The sequence below is a fragment of the Cygnus olor genome, chromosome Z (assembly GCF_009769625.2).
Source record: "Cygnus olor isolate bCygOlo1 chromosome Z, bCygOlo1.pri.v2, whole genome shotgun sequence".
NCBI lineage: Eukaryota > Metazoa > Chordata > Aves > Anseriformes > Anatidae > Cygnus > Cygnus olor.
The window spans coordinates 46,253,947-46,273,519 of NC_049198.1; the positions used below are offsets into that span (position 1 = coordinate 46,253,947).

The 19,573-nt window shown below is 38.0% G+C and overlaps 1 protein-coding gene across 4 annotated transcripts; it reads right to left on the minus strand.

Annotated features, from left to right (window-relative positions):
• Positions 1–1,056: 1,056 nt before the first annotated feature.
• Positions 1,057–15,566, minus strand: DIRAS2 (DIRAS family GTPase 2). Of its 4 annotated transcripts, none has more exons than XM_040541495.1 (4): positions 15,224–15,566; positions 10,600–10,713; positions 3,144–3,279; positions 1,057–1,900 (listed from the first exon to the last, which is right to left on the minus strand). In XM_040541495.1, the coding sequence occupies exon 4, from the start codon at positions 1,859–1,861 to the stop codon at positions 1,262–1,264; it is 600 nt and encodes a 199-aa protein (XP_040397429.1). In that variant the 5' UTR covers positions 1,862–1,900; positions 3,144–3,279; positions 10,600–10,713; positions 15,224–15,566; the 3' UTR covers positions 1,057–1,261. The 4 variants fall into 4 exon arrangements, with proteins under 4 accessions (XP_040397429.1, XP_040397428.1, XP_040397430.1 ...); XM_040541494.1 differs by having other exon boundaries at positions 3,092–3,279; positions 15,224–15,563; XM_040541496.1 differs by lacking the exon at positions 3,144–3,279.
• Positions 15,567–19,573: the final 4,007 nt, after the last annotated feature.

Sequence of the window (19,573 nt, forward strand, 5' to 3'; positions counted from 1 at the left end):
TTCTATTCTGAGCCTTGTATTGCTCTGTAACACAGTACTGATTGTAACTCTTAATATGCCAAATCCTGTAGTACTTACCCAGCAAGTCTTCTGTTAGAGACTCTTGTGGGTCCTAACACCAGATGTAGGATTTGGCTCTATAAATAGTCACAGCAGTTCAAATTGTGTGTTTAAACAGTGAATATAAAACCCTTTAGACAATATAAAGGCAATAAACCTAACAATGTATGAATGCAAAACCATTCTAACTGGAATATAGTGATGGAAAGAAGTTTTACTCAACTAATATGGTAATTTGAACTAAACCTTTCTGTACTACACTGACCCCTCTCCAACAGCATCAACAAGCTCAACAAACTTCCAGTCCGTTTGCAGATCACACTATCTGTTCATTTATTCATCAGCAGTTCTTAAACTGAGTCTTTTCCATAGAGGCTTTTGTACAGAACTCCCCAGCCAGTCCTCCCTGGGAAGTATTCTGTTTGTATATACACACTGTTTTTATGATCTGACATTCTCCAATGGCAAACATCTGCTCTTCTGAAATATCTTGGGGCCAAAAGTACGTCATTCCTGGAGTGATAGGTGCAGAATAGATGATCTCCATCTCTGGCTTTTCCTCATCTTCCAGTTCAAACACTGCGTCATACAAGAAAGACATCTCATGCTGGGGGCGGTAGAGGAAATCCCCATTCCTTCTAACTGTGCTATCCCCATACTTCCCTTTAGTGAGAAATAGTTTATTTGGCAGATCTGAGATTACTTTACGCACACTGCCCCATCAGTCAGTACTGAAAATTGCACAGAACCGTTTGTCCACAGCACTCTTTAAGAGTACGATAACTTCATCCAACATGCAGTTATATGTCGTAGGCTTCTTTGTTGACCTTGGTTTTTATTCTAGCATTATACATTGCCTTCCAGTGCAGTTACATGCAAATACAAATGTTATGATGCTGACTTCCAAAATCTTCCACAGTATGCTAAAGATGAAATTTCTTTCCCTATGTAAATTATTAAATTAGGTATCCTGGCCAATCTTTTTTTTTTTTTTTCAGTTCCTGGTCTTTTTTCACTGATATCTAGAACACACAATTTTTGAAAAAAATTCATAGTAACCACAGTAACTCATTTTTTTTTTCAAATTACAAATATTCCTTTCAAAACAGATACCAATCAATAGGGTCTTGTATGGTTGTTTGCTGTCTATAGGTAATATCAGGCAGGTGAGACAGCATGACTGACTTCTGTTAGTGCAGTATCACATGAGCACACACTTGCCTTTCAGCTTCTCTTTCCTTTTCTGTTGCTTGCTTTTTTTGCCATCGATTTGTAAACTCACAGTCCTGCGTTTCTCCAGGTTTAACAGCTCTTGGAATAACTCCTTCACATTGTGGTTCAGCTTGGCAGAGGTCTCCATGAAGGCACACTTCCACTTCTTGGCCATGGCTTCTCCTTCACTGCTGTCCACTTCTCGATTTTGATTCTCATCATTTTTGTTCCCCACCAGCATTATAGGAATGCTTTCTATGTCTCCCTTAATCTGACATATTTGTTCATAGATTGGTTTGAGTTCCTCCAAGGACTGTCGGCTGGTGATAGAGTAAACCAAAATGAAAGCATGTCCTTTAGAAATAGAAAGACGTTGCATGGCTGGAAATTGATGGCTTCCGGTAGTGTCAGTTATCTGCAAAGTGCATATACTTTTATCACAGCTGATCACCTGCCGATAGGTGTCTTCTATGGTAGGGATGTAGCTCTCTCTGAAAGTACCTTTCACAAATCTCAGGACCAGAGAACTTTTGCCAACTCCTCCAGCCCCGAACACAACAACCCTGTAATCATTGCTTTGCTCTGGCATGTTTCTTGGTGTCTTTGTTGCTCAGCTAGAGAGAAAAATCTAGGAAGGAAAATAAGAAAAACAACAACAACAATGACATTAATGCAGGTAAATTCAGGGATTGTACTTATCTTTTCCCAGAAGAGAAATGAATGTGGTGGAAGTGATGACATAATCTGCAATAGTTAAGAAGACTTGTAGTGGGTTATAGAATTATTTATTTCAGTAGTAGCTTTAGAACTTGCAGTCCAGCCTGGAATGGTAACAAAAGACCATCTTCATCACTTCATGACTTATTTGAAATGAACATTGTGATTCTAAGTATTATTCTTACCAGACTAACATCACTAGAATAAAAAGCTACATACAGGAACTGGTATTTTGGCAAGGCCAAGGCCTGAAAAATTATAAAAACTGAACTACTCCTTTGTCATTAAATAAAGTGTCTTCAAATCATCATAGAAAAATTGAAATTCAGTGGTAGATACATGTACAACAGTCAATTACTCTAAATATCTTATCTCTTCATAGTTAGGGAATTTATCTCCAGTGCCACTAGACAACATGCATTCATGGCTTGTTAAAAGTATTTGTAGATTATTCAGCAATATCACCAGATTCACTTTGTTTCTAACTCTTTGGGAGTATGTAGCCCAGTTTTATACATTTTTCCATTTTCATTTCAGGACAAAGAGTACAACGTGATAAACCTAGATAGTTCATGTTCAGTTTGACTTTTCATTCTAATGTTTATTTCACAGCAGATGATATTCAATTGGAGACATGCTATACTTATTGGAAAGGTTGTGAAGGCATCTTCACAACATTTTTAAGTGGTGCATATTTTCAGGCTTGGCAAATTCACATGTCAGCTGTCACTGTGATCTCTGAAGTTAGTGACATTTGACAAAAACTATCTTTAAACATTGTGACAACAAATATTGTCATTATTATTAAATAATAAAAATGGTAAAGCTGTCAGAAGCTCTCACAGGATTGAAAGCTATGGTTGTTTTAGAATTCATTGAAATAAAAGTGAAGATGAATTTGTCCTCCTATCAGTAGCAGCTCATTAGGTACACAGCATGTACAAGTCTCATTTTTGTTTAGTGAGATGTAAGTAAATGAACACTAAACAACTGAACCCTAGGAGGTGAAGAGAATCTAGGATATACTTGCTTTTCAAGCCAAAACTAGATAAAATATAATATAAATATGTGGGACAAACTGCAAAACGTGGTGCACACTTACTTGTTCTAAGGAAATTGGGATGATTTAAGAAGGAATATTGTAAGTGAAATACCAGTCTCTTGTCCAAGTGCCCCAGTAGTAGTTGAAGTTGCCTGTTGTAATGTTGCCTAGGTAGCAGCTGATCCAGAACAACCCACAGGGCTTCCTTACTGAGTCAGGAAAGCCTTCAAGCTATTTCTTCACTACAGCTGAAAGAGAGGTTGTGTTGTGGAGCAGAATTTTAGGTTACCATTTTTCTGTGCAGCACAGGGAGAATAGCAGTAATGTTGTAGAGGTACAAAAGTGAGTAGAGCCCCAGTGGCCTTTCCCCAGTTGCCAGCCCACACTGAATTCTGTATTTCTCCATCTTCAACGCTATTGCTGCCTGCGCCAGTTAGATTAAAATTGTGCCTGCCCATGCTGCACTAATGTTTTCATTTTGCTGTTCAAGCATACCCTGATTTTGTTGTCCTTCTTGTCCAGGGCATCCCTAGTCTTTCCTAATTCTTATGTCTGAGTAAGCTGAAAACATCTGTCTTTACATAATGTGTTGGATGAAGGAATTGTATTTCCTCATCTGCCACACCGTAGGCGGAATAACCAGTGCAACTGGGGATGCTGATCCTGAGGCATAACGCAGAGCTGTCACAGCTCTGCCTACCCAGCCTGGCTTCAGGCAGAAGGCAGCTTCACCCCTTCCATCTCTCTACGCTGCAGTCACTTTCACTCTCGGAGACCTGCTTAAATATAGGAAGGAAAGGCTGATAAATAAGGGTGTTTATCCTGAGGCACTGAAGCAAAATTGTTTCTCTCTGTCAGTAGAATTCAAGGAATTGAATAGTCACAGAAAACTCCGGTGTAAATGTTTATATAAGAGGAAAACCCTCTGAGGAACAAGAAAAATGTGCAAACAGCTCATGCTGTTGAGAAAACAAAATCAAAGTAGGTAGCAAGAAATAAGAGATGAGGAAGCTAGCAGGAACCTATTCCACTGGGAATAAACCTATGCATAAGACAGCTGCAAACGGGCAAACTGAGAACAGTTGTAGAGCTTAGGGTTTTACGTGACTGCAGAGAATGAGCTACCATGAGAATTACAGGTTAATAATTTCTATGAGTAAGAAGGCAAGAGAGAAAAGCATGGCTGTTTCATCTCTGAAGCAGCTTAAGTGTTGCACAATCAGATAATATGTAGCCTAGAAACAACAGGATAATGAGGGAAAAAAAAAAAAATACTATGAAAAACAGTGAAGCATTGTGAGTAAAAATTAAAATTAAAAAGCTGCCTTAGTGTATTCCTTTTGTATTAAACTTCTTGCTCTAAGTATACTCAGAAATCTCCAAGAAAGCTGGCACATACGATTGCCTGAAAGTTAGAACAAATTGAAATGTGACATTTATGGTATAAAGTATTAAGCATTTGAAAAGCTTCTAAGGAAACCTGAAATGACACGGTAACAGTATTCAAATACATAACAAATTGTTGCAAAGAGGGAGAGTTTGTATCTGTAGTGCAGAGAATAGATAGATAGATAGATAGATGAAACAGGAATTAAAGTGTTTAAATTGCAGAAGAAGTTCATATTAGACAACAGACACTGATGACCCATGCTTAGCCTGCTGTCTACTATGGTCCCAGGGCCTTTTGCTACAGAGCTGCTCCCCACCTTTTGGGCAGCCCTCAACCTGGGCCATTGCAAAGAATTAGTCTGTCCCACATACAGGTCTGTTAATCCTAAAGTCCATCATTTATACCAACATAACGAATAAATATTAATTTATTTTTTGTCCTGCTCAGGAGCTTGGAGCAAACAGCATAGAAGGCTACACAAGGCTTTTTAATAGCATAGCAGAAAGGCTTCCTTGGATAATTATTACTATGTAGTTACATTCTCTTATGTGTCTCTGGTCAGAGATTCTCCTGCAGTGAAATTCATTCTGTGTGACTGCTGTGCACTTGCACCCGGTAGTGCATTTGTTAATGTGTTTTATACTGCCCTATTAGGATATTGACTTTTCTTCATCTTAAAGTACATTGACTAAAACACACAACAAGACAAAGTAAAGTCCACATTGTTTCACCAATTCTTTCTCACCAATGTGGGTATGAAAAAATGAAGTTGAAAAAATTTTGACTTTTCACTTGCATATCTTCTTCCCTTATCCATACTTTGCAAACCTGACCATTTCATATTTTGTACATACAAAGCAGCAGTTGTTTTTTACACTAAAGGACTGACTTATCCATGAGTTTGTGTCTAATCGACTCATTTGCTGCTTTTGCTATGTGTACAAATTGCATCAATGAAAATTTACTAGCATCCGCTAAAGTGTCAGGTTTAATGAAACTATCCTCACTTAAGAAGGCAAAGCACTTTTCATCACATGTATTCATACCCTTCCTGTTTTAATTGGTCATTTGCAGAGTTCAGAAAGTTACTGCATCTCCATGTACCTTTGCTGACTTAGCTCTGTTTTCTTCAGGTGTTCTCTTAGCACGAGGCCTCAGCTGCTGATCTCTCTGGGCTGTTGACTGGGACAAGGTCTGCTTCCAGTTCAAGCTTAGCTATAGACCTTTACTAGCTGCACTGGAATGCATTCTTTCACTAGCTGTTTCTGACATGCCAGGTAAAAGAGCCAAATCTTTATGAGAGAAGGATGCAGTTTAGGGACTGAGTCTTTTTGATATAAAACTGACCAGCTAATTAGATAAAAAATATCAAAAATGTCCATTAAAATGTTTGAAGGTACCTCACATTACAGGTTATGCAGTCAATAATTTAAACTCTTGATATTCTTTGAGTGACTAATTACCTGTGCGTATGTTATCATCTACTGAATCAGTGCCACCAATCCTGTATTTAGTCGCTGTATCTTCATAGTTATCTTCTGCCTTTAAATAGTTTTTTTTGGTCTCACTTGTCTATCCATTATGTTTATGATATGCCCGTTATGTTTGTATTTGATCCATTAAAAATATATTAATTCCCTTTCACTGAAAAAAAAAAAAAAAAAAAAAAAAAAAAGATAGGAAGGCTGAATTCCTACACATTAAATACTTAGGTTTAGAGTAGAGAAAGATTAGAATATTGTCTAGGCTGATGGTGCTAGTAAAACCTTTCTCCTTTGTAAGCACGTAAGAAAAAAGTGTTCATCCTCCAACCACAGTTTTGTTTTTGTTGTAAAAGATTTTAACTATGTTGCATAGTCAGAATTCCATGCAATGTCACATGTTGCAAATTTCTATGAAATTGTTTGGCTAGATGGTATGTTTTAGGGTGGCATCCATTTTATGAAAATAAACAAACACAAACAAACAAGAACTGATACTACATTTTTTACCTGGAGTCAGAGGCTTTAATTTTTTCTTAGGTGATCCAGTTCTTGAGCTTTTATTGCATCCTACTGAGATGTCTGTCTGATATGCAATACAGCAATTGTTAGGCACTATGTATTAATTTTCTGAAAGCTCTTTTTCCTAACGTTAAATCGTCTCATGGTAGTCACTGATTATTAATTAATTAGATAAATAGTTTATTAAGCCTAAGGAGATGTCTTTGTTTGTATTCTCATTGTTCGGAAGAAAATCCAGTAAAGTATGAGCAATACATTTAGTTCAAAATCTTACATTGATGTAAAATAACAAACTGACTATCTAATCATGACACCACTGTACAAAGATACATGGTGCAAGGTGGAGAATAATAGATAATACAGTTATAGATAAGATGAATTTCAGCATGGTTGCAAGGATGGTGGCAGTTTCATCATGTTGAAGATGGAAAAAAGTTACATGTTATATACAGAGGGTTTTCATACAATTTTTACTTGTCTGTAAAAAGGCATTTCTGTGGGAATACTTTCAACATATTTGCCAATGAACATGGACATAAACATAGACGTAAAGAATGGGGATTTTCCTACTTCTGGTATTTCCATCTATTACAACTAGACTCTTTCATTCTTTACCCTTCCTTTTCTTTGCTTACTTTGCTTTGTTCTTTTCTTATCAATAGAAATTATGACATATTTGAAGACAAAACAGCTTCAAAACATAAGGTTCTAATGCATGTGTAAAGCACTTTTTTATTCTTATGCTGAACAAAATGTTCTCTGAAAGCCTGCTTCTTGATGATCAGCTAGTGTAAACTGTGATTTCTTCTCTGCAGGAATGTTGTAACACTTAATTTATGTCATCTCTGGCTTTTATGCAGGTGTTGTTCTTGCTATCTTTGTTAGCAGAGAAGAATATTTTCATACTGTTAATGCCTGCGTCAGTGATATTTGAGAAAAGCCTTGGTCACAGATAAATATCTGTTCAAACATCTCATCTTTTTACATGATATTTATGTAAAACAGGAGGACAGCTGGCCAAGTTACATCTACATAATCCATCCACGCATGGATTAATGGTACTAATAAGGGTAATTAAAATTATTTGATGCATTCAGAACAAAAATGCTTCTTGAGTTGGCTTTGTCATATCAGAATTTCAGTTTATTTATACACTGATGAATTCATTGCACTTGAATTTCAGTAGCTGTTAACATAAGTATCAGAGACTATCTGGAGGTTGCTGCATATTAGATTAAATAAATAAATACAGGTTAAATATTATTAATTCATACTTGTTGCAACTTTTTAAATACCTTCACAAGACAAAATTACAGGCGGGCATTTTGGACCATAGCTTCTTCCATACAAAAAGAAAGGAAGTCTTGAAATGCAAAAATGTCTTCGAAATAAGCAATTGACTACATTTTCCTTAAGGTATTTATGCAGTGCCAGAAACCTTTAATCCAACTGACCAAAGATTTCTCTGGGTTTTCTTGTCTCTAGTGCAGTTTGAGCAAAGCGTCTTGCTTTAGTCTGAAAAAGTAATTTTTGCCTACAGCTGTTCCACCTAATGATAACTCTTGGAAGAGCAACTCATTCTTAGGAAAGGTAGTTTCACTGCTTCTGATGACTGATTACTTAAATTAGTTGCTTCCTGGGTCTCCAGCACCAGTTTTGTTGTTGTTTCATAGTAATAGTTCGGTTTTTGTTAGTTTGTTTTTTGTTTTGTTTGTTTGCTAATTAGTCTAAAAAAATCATGATGGGTGTCCCTCCAAGACTAAAGTTTATGCAGTTGGTCACTGACTCCTGATGAAAATAAACATTGATCTCCATCAACTCTGCATGATGGTAAAAAATAATGCTTCAAAATAAAAGCCAGCTTCAAAATCAGTGAAGACTGATCTGCTTCAAGATTCCCAGCACTGAATGGCCAAGAACCAATGTACTGGATTACCAAAAGAAAGCTGCATAAATGTTATGTATTGGCATCATAAACAGGAAATGGGTTCTGCTCTTGTGGCCTGTAGGTCCCAGGATCTAACTGAACATTGTTTCTGAAGTCTGCATATATAGCATTCATGTAGTATAAGAGCTCTTGACAGTAGAACAAACATTAACAAGATCAGTAATTTTGGCAGGTCAGTAGATGTAGCAGTTACACGTGATGTGAAAATTTACAGGTAATAACAAGTTATGTTGACCAAAGAGAATTCAACTGCTGGACACTGAAAGCAGCTTAATAATCTAAGATCTGTGGGGAAGTTACTAAGTGTGCCCCCCAGAAAAGATCTCACTCAACGGGGCTTTTGGAATTCCAAATTTATTTTCAGAATCAATAAATATATTGTTTGGTGTAACAGGCAGACAATGACAACCAGATGTTCTAAAGTATAGTTTGAAAGAAAAGCAATGCCAATTTAGTACTTTGTACCATTAGCCAGAAGGAAGGAGACCAGACGGAGTTGCAGACAAAATAGTGTCCCCTATGAAAATAATAAGTAAACAAGGTTGCATGTCATAAACCTACCTTTATTCTCTGACACACTGTCTTTATTATAGTATTTACTTGATATTACTTCTGAAAGTAAGAGGCTTAATCAGACATTCTCCTTATTCAACATACTCATAGGAAGCACAAATTCAATCTACAAATTCAGTTTGTTTGAACGGAAACATACAGTTTTAGAGTTGGACTCTCTACCATGACTGAATTTTTTGAATTTGAATAGAAAAGTTACTGTTAAAAATTAATAAGTAAAATGAAAACAGTGCCTCAGTCAGTACAATACTAGATGGGACAGAGAGCAGCAAAATAAAATTGCCATGTGCAATCAGAAAGGAATCAAAGTGGGTGCTTTGGAGGAGTGTGGACTAAGTGATCATACCATGTGCTTTCAAGTATCTAAGAAAGAGAAAAAGAAATGGAAAAAAAAAATCTCAGTATTTCAGTGTTAGCTAAATTGTTTTTTGTGTTTGGGGCCAGATTGTCCATTACATTGCAAATGTGTGTGCAGATACAGTCCAGTTACTAAGCCAGGGTATTCACACAGAATCACAGAGGATGGCTGAGGTTGGAAGGGACCTGTGGAGGTTGTCTGGTCCAGTGCCTCTTCCTAAGCAGGGATAACTAGGGCAGGCTGCCCAGGACCATGTCCAGGTGTCTTTTGAAGATTTCCAAGGAGAGAGAGTCCACAGACTCTCCAGGCAACCTGTGCCAGTACACAGCAACCTGCACAGTAAAGAAGTGCTTCCTGATGTTCAGAGGGAACCTCTTGCATTTCAGTTTGTGCCCACTGCACCTTGTCCTGGGCACCACTGGAAAGAGCTTGCCTCTGACCTCTATGCATGTTCCGTATTCATTGTAAATGTATACTTTTTTTCAGGGAGGTTCTCAGAGCTTTAGTAGACTCCATATATACTACTGCCTTAACAAAGAGTATGTAGAGTAGTAGAAAGGATAACACTCTTTCAGAATAATTTGTCAGTTTTCTCCTGTATTTGCAGAAGTGGGATATTGTCTTAAGAACACCTCTTTTAAAGGCAAATGTGCATTTAAATGAGGTAGAATCCTATTTACTATTCTGTGGTCAGATGTGTCATGTTCTCCTCTAGCAAATTGTCATGTTTTTATCATGCCCATGTTGAACATCTCATTTTCCAAAACAATGCCTTTTCAAAATTGTTTGAGCCCCTATAAATTATATCAAATGGATCTAGCAGTTTTTTTTCCCTTGCTAAATCAAAGAAGCCAAACCTATGGTTGTAAGAAAATCTTCACAAGCTCTTTTGACTAATATGTGTCCAGCTGAAACTGCTGCAGTAGTTTCACTAGGCAAGAAAGAACTGGAAAGAGAAACGGGAGAGAATTAGATATGTTTTCTGTATGGCCAATATACAGCATTGATGTCTAAAACTGAGTTCATTGAAGTAGTGTTTCATGTTGAAGAAGGCAGGACTGATGACAGAAAAACAAATTATGTGGAAGTGTCTATTAATTTCCTTTTCTGCTGTGGATTTATCTGCACAAAACGTTGAAGATGCTAGGCCTCACCCAATATTGTGCTTTGGAGTCAGGAGTATACTTCTTTTGTCTGTTGTGGTCCAAGACCTTTCAGAAGTAGCCCTTTAGTAATGTGTATATACTAATGAACTGGTACCATAAAAACAGATTTACCATATTTGAACCTACTTACCACATGAAAAATCTTTCCCACTTTCACAAACAGAAATGATATCAAATGCCAAGTTTACCCAGGGTGGACTTGTGTCCTACTGGTTGTCACTTTCCAGTAAGTGGATTGGGTAATCTTAAAATTAAAAAAGACAAAAAAAAGAAAAAAAAGGAAAGAAAAATGAGAATTTGTTGACTCAGTTACTGTTTAAATTCAGCTTTAGTTTAGACATGTTAGCTACTTCATTGACTTATCTGGCACTGCTTTCAAATTTATAATTCCATATATTGCGAGATTCATGATAAAAATCCCAGCATAGACAAGACAGGTACATATAAATGTATGCATTTACACAGAAGAATGCATGTGTCCATGGAAGACTGGCTTCTGTTCAGTAGAGAAAACTGTACAAAGACCAGTGGCCCTTTTGCCTTTCCTCCATAGTCCTCAATTCCTTAACGTAAATTTGAGAATATTTGTACAGGTCTTCTACAGAAGGAGAATCATCAAGAATCAAGGCTTGCTGACTTGTTCAAATGAATATAGATCCCATTGTTGCCTTTCCTTGCCATACACATAGTGATTGCTATCTTGACTACTGAGATACTTCTGGTATTCTTATACAGCCCAAATAATACCCAATTCAAAACAACGTGGATTAGGTCTAACTGAGATATCATTATCTGTCTTGCTGTCTACGTTGTGCACGGCTAGTCCTCCAAAAACAGTACCACCCAATGTAATACATTTTGCAATTGCTTGTTAGGCAAGAACTTGTGAATAGGTTAATGCAGTTGGGTTCAGGACCCAGAATGATCTCTGGCAAGTGATTAAGCAATGCAGTCCCATTGTAAATAAGCTTCCAGGCACTCAGAAGAAACCTGTGGTTCCACCAGAAATTGATGCAAATCAAAAAGGTTGAAAGCCAGCAATTAAAGTATAACTCTGTGGCATGATACAGGAATGACAGATCTCTGACAGGTATTTCTAAATTTTCACAAGATGATATTTGCTATTTAGGGGAAAAATATTTTTCTTTCTCCTGAATTTTCTTTAACAATTAATTTGCAAATCTGCATCTCAGAACTTTCACAAAAATGATTACTTTTCTTACTGAAATTGTCTTTTTTTTTTTTTTAAGAGAAAAGTAATTTCTCTTTAAAAAAGAAAAAAAAGAGGGTTTGCAGCAATATTTTAGCTATTGGTGGTAGCCAATATTTCATTATTTAAATTACTAACCTTTTCAGAACAGATAAAAGCTACCAGTCTATATTTTCAAGCAAGAATATAAAAATAAATAAAAGAGGGTGCTTCTCCTATTCTTAACTTCACATCAATTTTAAGGCAGAACTACTGAACATTTAATAGGTAGGAAACACCTGTAGGCCAGGAATGGATTTGCTCTTTTCATGTGACTGCTTTCCGAAATACAGATTTTAAGGAGTGAAGTTAAAAGGCTGTTATGACTTCATTAACACCTACCCTGATTCACCTGAAACCAATTCCATTACCTCCAGTCAGGGTGAGGGAGATCTTATTTCACTGCCATAGCAGACTGCAGCCCAACACAGTCAGAGAAATCAGAGAATTGTTTTTATCTCTTACACCGAAGTCTAACATTCAATTCAAATTGCTAGAGAAGAGGTGCTCCTGAACTCATTGTCAGTGCGTCTGTGAGTGGCTGTCTGTCACAGCCTTGATACCCTCTTTTTGACATTTTTCTTGTCTTCCTTTGATACTCATATCAAGGATACAATAATCATACTCATACAACTCATATAATAATCAATATTTTTTGGCATTTTCTCAAAAAGGTATGTTCTGTTTCAATTTATGCATACAGTTGCATCGGCACGTAGTCTTTGATCACTGCTTTTGCAGCAATAAGACAATTTTTTACATCTTTTAGTTTTACTGCAACATCAAAAGTGTAGTGAAAGGATCTTTTTGCTGACACAAAAAATCTTTGGGTGGAAACTAAAAAATAACTCAAAATAAGCTTTCTTTTTTTTTTTTTTTTTTAAATGTTGTCCCTATGAAAACTGTTAATTTGAAAGGGAAAGTAATATTTCTAATATCTATTTACATTTCATAAAATTTCATTTTTCTTCTAGTAGGTAAGACTGATAATTCTTCAATTACGTCTAGTAGCACAAAATGTTAAGGGGAAAGAAACAAATATTTGGAAGGAGCCATACATACTGAACCAAATCTTCCAAGTCAAATACTGTTTCAGTTTCTGTATATGAATGGCTTGGTACTCATATGCTGCCTGGAAGCTGGAAGGTTCAAATGTAGCTCATTATTTATTACAGAATAGTTACTGTGGTTCACTGCAAATTGAGAGCAATCCAAAGTAATCATGTCTTCTTAAAAAAAAGAAAAAAAAAAAAAAGAAAGAAAGTAAAGTATTAGGCTAAAAAGAAAATAAGTGGAAGAAAAGGGTGTATAATATAATATAGAGTTGAATGGGGTCATTCTGCAAGGGCATCTTTGAGCCAGAGTACTTTTTATTGCAATTTTTCTAAAGTAAGCTAAGCCTGAGGGAATAAGGCATACTCCATCACAGTGAAAAGGTGTCTTTGATTTTAACACATGATGAGGAGATCTTCACATGGGCAGATGCAGGTTAGCACAAAAGTTAAGTTATCTGGTGAAACTCAAAGGATACTAAAATCAACACTAGTAACAAACTTCAGAATCAGCACAATCAGTTTATATTTTATGCACTTTTTTTTTTTTGGATATTACAGACTGCAGTGCTGGTGTAGGATATCATCATCTTGATCTTTCGGGCAGAAGGAGGAAGGAGCCTTGCCTCTGAACTCCAATCATTTTCTGAATAACTCTGCTCTGCACTATGAGAAGAGAACATTATTCAGCCTGATGACCACCAGGGCTTATGCATCTGCTGTAGGACCACAAACATAAGTGCAGCACGACCTAGAAAAAAAATATGCTTGCATTTGGCTTTGTTATGGGACGTGGAAAACTGTGTTTCAAAAGACGTTGACCCATTTGCAAAGAGATTTTTCAGTACAGGCAACATCCAGTGAATAGTTATGTAGCACTGGAAGAGACCTTCTGGAGTATCAAATCCAATTCTTTGCTATTGCAGGCAACCATTTAACATAATCCTTTCCATTGAGTTCCAACCAGAAAACATTCAGAACCTTTTCTTTCTATTAGAGGAACAAGAAAGTAATTTCAGTACCTTGCTGCTCTAATGGTTTGAAAACATCTAGCCTAAGTGTATTCGCATCCCTTTTATACCCATTTGTTCTTTACTTTTCCCAGAGATGAAGATAAATAATCGTACATTGCAGTCATTCTACCGGACTTTCAGTTCCATAAGGCTATTGATTAGCCTCATTGACCTAGTCTATGTTTGGACAGCTCTTCATGCATGAGCCTCACAAACATTGTGTGCAACATAAGAGAGCACGAAACCTGGATGGATATCCATCTCACAGTCCATGAACAATGGCACAGATGCCATTCCATGAGAAATGGGCACTACTGTGTTTAGTCAGCACAGCTGGATCCCCTGGCGTCAGCTCCTGAAACATGAGTGAAGTCCATCAGTTGGAAAAGTAAAGGGGTGGGGGGTGTGTGGGGGGAAGCAGACAAAATAACTATCTGACACAGAATTAACAACTGTGGAATCTGCAAAACATTCCCGGTACAATAAAGTGTAAACACTGGCAAAGGTAAAACAGCAGTCAGTTGTAACAGCTTCAGTTATATGTAAAGGCATGTGGACATACACATCACGTACCTGTAAATGCGTGCATTTATAAGCAGGCATATACATATCCATGTACAATCAGGCACCCGTAAAAGCAAAAGATTAGGAAAATGCTTCAAAAATGAAATACATCAAATCTTGTTGCTCCCCTCTGAGCTCACCCAGCTGTGATTGAATGCTGCAGCATGCAGTACATCCCACATTTTATGGGAAAGACAGCAAGGAATTCTTACCAACTCTGAATTCATGTCACTCAGACACTTGAGAATAGCCCCCCCATTAATTATTTTTGTTTATTCAATTGTGAATGGCAAAATATTCTAAGCAAATAAAATATTTTCTACCTATGAGAGCAATGCTGCAAAGTTGTATTTGTTTCAAAGAAACACCTGGTGTTATTTTATTCCGGCTCAACATTTTTGAGTTCTTTCATCACATAGGGTAAATGTAGCTTTCAGATAAAAATAAAACAAAAAAATAAAAACAAACAAACAAACAAACAAAATCTCTCTTTAAATCACTGCAATGGCAGCAGTATGAAGTAGGACAAAATTCAGCACATTGAGTTTTAATGAAAAAAAAAATGTTATGAAACCATTACTAGTATCCCAACAGACAGAAAAATAATGTTATTTGGCTGGTCAGTATGCATGTGACCAGCTTCTGCCTTCCTTATCAGCCCCAGCTGATAGCATGCCATGTTCCCTACACACAATAACAACTTGTATCAGATCTTGCAGTTGTAACCCACGCAAAACTCTACTGACTTCAGTGGAAATTTTTCCTGAGTGTAGACTGTGAACGTTGGTCAGAGTAGATAAAAAGACCTCTAATTTCTTTGCAAAGCTATGCTTTCTGAACAAGGCAATGCAGAAAAGCAACAGAAAAAAAAATTACCTGTGAAAGAACAGAATGCTCCAAAAACTCTTCAGTTTCTGCCTGTCATCACACCAACTGTTCGCCCTCTCTGCTGTGGGTTTTCTCCGCCAGAAAGGAGTCCGCGTCTTAATCAGAGGAGCTGTAGCTCTGTTGTCTGCTCCCCTGCCTCACGTCCTGTGCTGGCTGCTGCCTGCGCTGGGGCTTTTGCTCCTGTAGCTACGCTCCTCTCCCGCGCTCTCCTCGAGTGCCTGGGCCGGGGCTGATGCTTTTGTTGGCTCAGCTGCAGCCTCGCTCTTTCTTTCCACTGTTACAGATGGACTGACTCCAGCCTCTGCTGGTGAGCCTGCCTAAATGGCGACTGCACAGCTCATCTAGGCTTTTAACTGCCACCTACTGAATAATTGTGGAATATGTGTATGTATGTATATGTATATCAGCTGTGAAATTCTGGGTTCCTCTCCAGATGCAGTACATTGTCACAATTAAACTTTAAGCCCTCCAAATATTTAGTAGCTCATCACTTAAAGCTGTAGTTTATGTTAACCTGTGCTTATATTTTTTTTGTTCTTTCCTTTCCTTTTTTTTTTTTCTTCTTTTCTTCCCAGCAGCTAAATATGGAAAAAGCCTGTTCCTTTAACTTTAAAAGCGTACAAAGCCTTTGGTTAATCCCCAGTGGGCATAAATCATCATAGCCCCATTCAAATCAATGGAACTCTGCTGATATCGGCTGAGAAATTCATCCTTTAGTTCCAATATTTATTTGCAAAAGCACAATAGAAATCAAGTACTAAAAACATTCCATAGAAACAGAATTCATCCAACAGAGCTGCTCAAAATTTCAATCACTGGAAGCAGATGAGACAAATTTTTGGTGTGTGGTTTTAGAGACCAGTGTAAAATAGTTTTCTTGGTTTTTATGGTCAAATGAAAAGTAAACAAGTACATTGTTTTTCCAACTTCAATTGTATTTTTTTAATGAAAATCCAAAGACAAGATCTAATACTTCCTTCAGCTGTTTACTTCTAAATCAGCTCCTAGAAATGCTCAGAAATGGTTTTTCTTTCCAAAGCAGAAGTGGGGTCCAGCTGGAGATGTACCCCCTCCAAAGGGAAGCTCATGCAGTGGGTCTCTCTGCAGATTCTTGGGGGAAGGTGTGGGGAGATGGTACTTCATAACCCAGCATCAGGGATGTGTAGCACCGTGGTTGCTCTAAGCCTGTAACACATAGCTGGGCTGAGCCATGAAATAAAGGGGGCATGAGGAGTGCTGCCCTGTGGAGGACAGGTGGCATCCAGCACCCCGGCACAGTGGTACTGAAAGTGTTCAATTTTTAGGCTTGCTGTGGCTGCTTAGAGAAGCAAGGGTCAAGCAGTTATCTCACAACAGCTGCCATGGTCTGTTAAATGCCATCCTCGGTAAAGGGTAGCTTTGTTTTCCTTGTTTTCATGAAACATTCATTCATTGTCTTAATGCTTTTGCTAGACACAAAAATGAAAAGGTTTTTCCTTTACATGTGCATTTTACAGACCTATAAGCATATTAGGATACTGGATGACTTGGACAATAAGCCCTGAGGAAGTGATCTGTGCTAGGTGCAGGTCTGGTGCAGATTAATCCTGACCCCTGCCTGCACAGGCTCCCAGACAGCAAGCCCTTGATCCGACCACGTGCTGCTCCAAGCCACAAGCCTGCTTGAGCAGCATGCTGGCAAAGCCCTGCCAGCAGTTTTGTCACAAGTCTCAGCGACAATTTAATCCTGTGTGCTCAGAGAATTGGTTAATTAGTATCCTGAAAGCAAGAAGTCAAGGTATTATAAAACCATAATTACTGCAACAAAGTAAAGCTTAATCTATAAACTGTATAATATTACACAGGGATTCAGCCTTTTCTTGTACTGCCTCATGATAGCATGAGTGCAGGATCTGGCCCCACTTATCTCAGAGTCTACAAAGTGCTTCTGTAGTTACAAGCAATGCAGCTTCCAGTGATTTCCAAAAGTAACAGATCTCAGACCTCAGCAATAGTGCGCTTATTACAAAAGTTTCTTTCAACTTGCCTTAAGAAGTGGTAAAAGTACCTGATGAGCATTAGGTTCATGGTTTGTGGCAACTTTTATTCACTCAATTTATTCTACAAGTCTGGGATATTTTAATTCTTGAACCATATTCCAACAGGAAGCATGTTAGAACTTTCAAGAACGTATCTTACAAACTCCGGATACTTTCTGAAATCGAGTTTACTTCAATTACAAATATCATCGGTATGGCCTGCTTCCAAAGAAAAGAGTTCTCTCACCTGCAGATCGCAGGCACCTGTCTGCACGGACAGACACAAACTGTAGTTCTACCGCTGTTGCCCCTGCACTCCTCCCACTGCAATCATGGTGAGATCTTTCTGAGCAGAAGTACAGAGCCGTGCCGATGCACTGCAAGGCACTGTAAGGTATATTTGTATGTGATTTCCCTTCTTTGAGGAAAACTATCATGGCAGCTTCTGCCCTCAGCAATGGCTTTATAATGCTGCTACATTTAACAGGGTTGTCCAGGTGTGGAAGGCTGTGCAGACTTCCAAAGTCCAGGCATGCCTCACCTCACCATAAATACAGAGGATTCACAGCCAGTTCCACAGGCCTCATCCAGGATGGTACCATACACGCTAGCAGCAGGACATCAGGGTAATTTCCCACCCCAGTCTGCCAGGGATGTTGCATTTCTCCAAATGCTGGGTGTCAGCACTGGGCAGTGGGGACACAGCCCCACAGAGGGAGCCTATGCAACCAGGTTTGCATCCCAATGCCTCATAAGAGCCTGTGTTTCGTTTGCAGAGCAACCAGGATTATAGAGGCAACACCTAAGTCCTTCAGTCCAGTCTTGCTTTCTTAGTGTTTCACACAACCCTGGCCTTGCTGTGTTGTTCACACTGAAGAACTGCCCCTCTCCCAGGGGCAGCAAGGACCTCTGTTGTGAAACCCTGAAATACGTACCAGTGTGCCCCATGTGTTGCTGAGCAGAAGGGATGGTGGAACGGGCAAGAGTACACATCCCTGTGAGACTATTTCTATTAAAAGCTTCCATCAGAAGGAAAAGCCTTATGCAACCTACACAATTGTTGTGTTTCTGTAACACTTAGGAACAAGAGACCTCCTTAGTTAGCAAAATATGAGCTGTCTTAAGCTTGAATGCACATTTATCACAAACTGCATGTGTGCTCTGAAGTACAGCTTCTGAGTCAAAATTCAACCCATGGCCCATGTACAGCTTGCAAAAACGAGAAAGCTTCTTCAGCTTCCATGTATGTTTAGGAAGAAGAAAGCTTGCTTAGTTGTAAAGATATTTTTTTTTCTCTGCAAGGCAGGACAAAATCTTGACAAAGAGCTGCCAGCAGAGGTCAAAGGATAGGCTCAGTTTTGTCTTTTCTGCTGTGTTTTTCTCCTACTAATCTTTCTGATTCCCTGGAACACTCCCACTAAACCACATCCCGGCTAAAATGTACACATCTTCTCTTCCATACATGGAAAACTACTGTTTTAGCTATGCAATGTCAAAGAAATCTAGTTCTTCCCTAAAACTATCCTTAAAAAAGGTTAATAGTTACCCTCGATCTTCCCACTGAATTTCTGAGTTACATTCAAAAATGAGTTAATGATATAGCTTCATCAGCAGTGTGTAGCAGTACATCAACTTTACAAAAGGTCTTAGCACTATTATTTTTCACAAAGATTTACTGGTGTTTTCTTCCAACAGGAAGAAATTAATCTTAAAAAGAAATTATTAGGAATGTTTGTCCAGGACGGCTGATGGTCAGCAGTGGATCTGTTAATGTCTTGTACTTGGTGCAGTAATTAGATTCCTACTCTGCAAAATAGAAATTGTATTTGCAAATACAATATGACTGTACAGGACAGGTTATCATAAAGGCTGTATTTTGTATTTGTGCACTACATTTAAATGGCAATGTCCACCATTTTGTAAAAGAATCATACAATTTGCGTGGTCTTTTTAATGTCTACACATTGCTTTGAACTTGAGAAGCTTTAAAAAAAAAAGAGATAATTAGTAAGTCAATACTGCATATCATTTTAAAAATATAAGAATCAAATTATTCACTGTGTCTTTACAATTTGGCTAATGTGCATCATAACCTACTTACAATGCACTGCAGGATGTGGCTGTCACTGGTAGAATTGCATCTTATGTGATAAGCACACTTTATTAAAACTCATACAGAGTGTTATCAGGCAGTATAAGCCATGCTACTGGTCTACAACACCAGTTGGAGTGTGTTACTCTAGTATTTTCGAGCTTTGTTGGTGGATAGATGAGATACTGTGGTCTTTTAATTCATCACTTTGCAAGGCAATATCATATT